This window comes from Oncorhynchus mykiss, chromosome 6 (genome assembly GCF_057628025.1).
Source record: "Oncorhynchus mykiss isolate SJ-2025 chromosome 6, ASM5762802v1, whole genome shotgun sequence".
Lineage (NCBI taxonomy): Eukaryota > Metazoa > Chordata > Actinopteri > Salmoniformes > Salmonidae > Oncorhynchus > Oncorhynchus mykiss.
Genome location: NC_143027.1, coordinates 6,734,697 through 6,738,170, shown reverse-complemented (window position 1 = coordinate 6,738,170; position 3,474 = coordinate 6,734,697). Strand labels below are relative to the sequence as shown.

Here is a 3,474-nt window from a genome sequence, read left to right as displayed (position 1 = left end):
TTTTTGGGATATTTTCTAGGACTGTAGAGGTGGTAAGCAGAGATGAATTTAACTAGGATACAGATGAGAGTCTCTGTTCTTGGGAGGAGGGTCACTGACCTTCGATGGTTTGTTGCCTGATAAAGAGGATACTTGCTGGCTTGAGGAGACTATAATGTTTTGAGGAAGAAATGTGGCTCGATGACTTAAAGAGGAGGAGGAATTATTGGGCGACACTTTTAATTACCAACGTAACCTCAGTGGAACTGTGGCTTCATCGAGTTCCAGCTCTAGGCAGACAGCACGTCAGGAAGGCTGTAAGACATCACAGAGACAGGTAAGTATCTATATATTTACATGTGTGATGCATGTACACTAAACCCTCACAGTTGGATAATGTCACTTTTTAAAGTGATGACATGTATATTAACAGTGTAAAACATGAATAGATGTTTAAACATTCTTTACCTCATCCTAATTTTCTTCCAGATGCTTGGCTTTTTCTTTGTCTTGGATATTCGCTCTGATGTTTCAGCCTCTTCTGGAGCTTCTAGCTGCTGGCTGTCTGGCCCCCCCTGATGGTTCTCTGGCCCCTCCTGCTGGTTCTCTGAACTCCCCTCCTGGTTCTCTGCCCATGCCTGTTGCCTCCTTGGCCTTTCCTGGTGGCCATCAGCAGATCCAGTGGGCTCTTGGCTTACTTGTTGGCCATTGGCCCACCCGGGCAACTCCTGACCGTGGTTGTAATCGTGGCTGTGTTGGGTGGTTAGACACCGGTTGTTGATTTGAGCATCAGCCTCCAGATTCATCTGCTCCAGGTAGTTTTCCTTCATCCTCTCCCTCTCCTCCTTCAGTTGTTGACGAGTCTGTTTTTTAAGCAGGGACCGCTCTCTCCACTGCTTATTGAAATCCTCCATCTTCTTCCTTCTCTCCTCAGCCTTCAGCAGCTCCTTCCTCTTCTCCCTCTCTCTCTCTGCCCGGGTCATGGTGGATGTTAGCCTTGTGTGTCCAGGGATGGCTGGGAGGGGAGAAGAAGTAGAGTTTACATTCAACTTAGTGGATCTGGTATCAACTTAAATGTAATGGACACAGGGAATGAAGAATAGAAAACACAATTGGATCTCAATGATTCTTTACTCTTTTCAGTTGAGCAAGGCATGGAATTTGTCAATAAAGTGCAATAATTCCCATCCCGAATTGACCTGGCCCTAAGTTGAACATGAGTCCAGAATGGCACCTATTCTTTGTATAGTGCCAGGGCATATGTGATCACTTAGGGCCCCATGGCCACTAGTAGCCCCCGGATCCCCCCAAAACATGTTTTTGTGTGTGTGTTTTTAGGAACTCTTTCTGGGTCTCTACTTAGTCTTGAGAGTTAGACTAGTAGATGACACAAGGTACCATTTAAAAACGTGGTTGTTATCAGCAGTATTTTTCTTGTTATGTCAGTCAGTCACTCAATGAGCCATGTCAGCTAACATATTCTTTGGACAGTAGTTTTATATTGAAACAATGATGCAACATGATGACTGGTGTGGAACGTATGTGTGTAGAGGAGACTAAAGAGGATGATGTCATAAGTAGAGGGAAAACAGGTCTTACCTATGTGGACGATCTTATGGCCCTCCTCAGCCTCTCTCTGATACGTTCTCTCTATCTTTCTGATGTTCCTCTTCTCCCACTTCTTGTTCACCCAGCCCACAGCTCTCCTTCGGATACTTTTATCGGGTGGGAGAATGTCCTCCTTGTCATCTTCCTTTTCCTCCTCCTCTAAGTCACCCCTCTTGTACTCAAGGATCTCCCTTCTTTCCTCTTCCACCATCTCTCTTTTTTTTGCCTGTATTATTTCTTCTCTCTCTCTGATTAAAGATAAAAGGCATTTAATGGCTTTCTTTCTCTCCTCTCTCTCTTCCTCTCTCTGCCTCTCCTCCTCTCTTAGTCTCAACATTTCTTTCTGTCTAGCAATTTCAATCTCTCGTTTTTTATCCTGCTCCTCTTGTTGTCTTGCCCTCTCCTGTTTTCTTTCCATCTCCAGCCGTCTTTCCTCCTTCTCCCTCCTGATTTGTTGTCCTCTTTCTATGTGTTCTCGTTCCCCCTTCAACACTTCTAACCTCCTCTCTTTACGCCTATTGAAGACTTCCCGTGCTTTTGCTTTAACATTAACTACTACATGTTTCTTCATGCTTACTTCCTTTCCTCTCTCTTCTCTTTCCCTGTACTCTTCCTCTGCTTCCTTAATCACTTCCTGCTTTTCTTCCATCTCTCTCTCCTGTTCTATCTCCAGTTCATTCTGTCCCTCAATTTCCCCCAAAATATTTTTCTGCCCTTCCTTTCTTCTTCGTGCTTCCTCCCTTTCTCTCATAATCATCTTTTCTTTCTCCATCTCTTTCTGTTGCTGATCTTTTAATTCCATCTCTCTCTGATTGTCATTGTCTTTCTCCTTCTCCATTTGTTTCTGTCTCTCCTCTTGTTGTTGTCGTCTGTGTATCTCTTCTATCTCTCTCTGTCTCTTGTTCTCCCTCTCTCTTCCCTCCTTCTCCATGTCAATTTGCTTCTGTTTCCATATATTTTCTTCTTCTTGATCTCTCTCAAACATTATCTTTCTCTCCTCTTGTTGTTGTCGTCTTTCTTTCTCTCCCATCTCTCTCTGTCTCTCTTTCTCTTCGATCGCTCTCTGTCTCTCTTCTTCTCTTTCTTCCTCTTCCATCTCTATTTGCTTCTGTTGACATCTTTCTTCTTCATACTCTCTTTCAATCTCTCTCTGTCTCTCTTTCTCCCTCTCTCGTTCTTTGTCTTCCATCTCTTTTTGCTTCTGTTCAAATAGTTCTTCTTCATTCTCTCTTTCAATCTCTTTCTGTCTCTCTTCTTCTCTTCCGATATGTTTTTGTCTCTTTTCCATGATCTTTCTTTTGATCTCTCTCTGTCTCTCTTTCTCCTTCTCTTGTACTTCCTCTTCCATCTCTTTTTGCTTCTGTTTACATATTTCTTCATCATTCTCTCTTTTGATCTCTCTCTGTCTCTCTTCTTCTCTTTCTTCCTCTTCCATCTCTATTTGCTTCTGTTTAAATAGTTGTTCTTCATTCTCTCTTTCAATTTCTTTCTGTCTCACTTCTCTTTCCATGTTTTTCTGTCTCTTCTCCATTCTCTTTCTTTTGATTTCTCTCTGTCTCTCTTTCTCCCTCTCTCGTTCTTCCTCTTCCATCTCTATTTGCTTCTGTTTACATCTTTCTTCTTCGTGCTCTCTTTCAATCTCTTTCTGTCTCTCTTCTTCTCTTTCGATATGTTTTTGTCTCCTTTCCATTATCTTTCTTTTGATCTCTCTCTGTCTCTCTTTCTCCCTCTCTCGTTCTTTCTCTTCCATCTCTATTTGCTTCTGTTTACATCTTTCTTCTTCGTGCTCTCTTTCAATCTCTTTCTGTCTCTCTTCTTCTCTTCTCTTCTCTTTATGCCCTTGTGCAGATCTTCTCTCTAAACATGACGCAATGACTGTTTTTAAAT

General features: G+C 42.5%; 1 protein-coding gene across 1 annotated transcript; it reads right to left on the bottom strand.

The window, feature by feature from the left end:
- Positions 1 to 206: 206 nt before the first annotated feature.
- On the bottom strand, positions 207 to 3,337 carry LOC118964794 (uncharacterized). The gene is made up of 2 exons (XM_036979159.2): positions 1,579 to 3,337; positions 207 to 994 (listed from the first exon to the last, which is right to left on the bottom strand). The coding sequence occupies exons 1-2, from the start codon at positions 3,335 to 3,337 to the stop codon at positions 444 to 446; spliced, it is 2,310 nt and encodes a 769-aa protein (XP_036835054.2). The 3' UTR covers positions 207 to 443.
- Positions 3,338 to 3,474: the final 137 nt, after the last annotated feature.

Excerpts from the sequence above, each read along its gene's own strand:
- LOC118964794 (XM_036979159.2), bottom strand. The coding sequence starts at position 3,337 with ATGGAAGAGAAAGAACGAGAGAGGGAGAAAGAGAGACAGAGAGAGATC. Across the intron at positions 995-1,578 it reads CCATAAGATCGTCCACATAG|CCATCCCTGGACACACAAGG; the intron begins GTAAGACCTGTT and ends CTCCCCTCCCAG.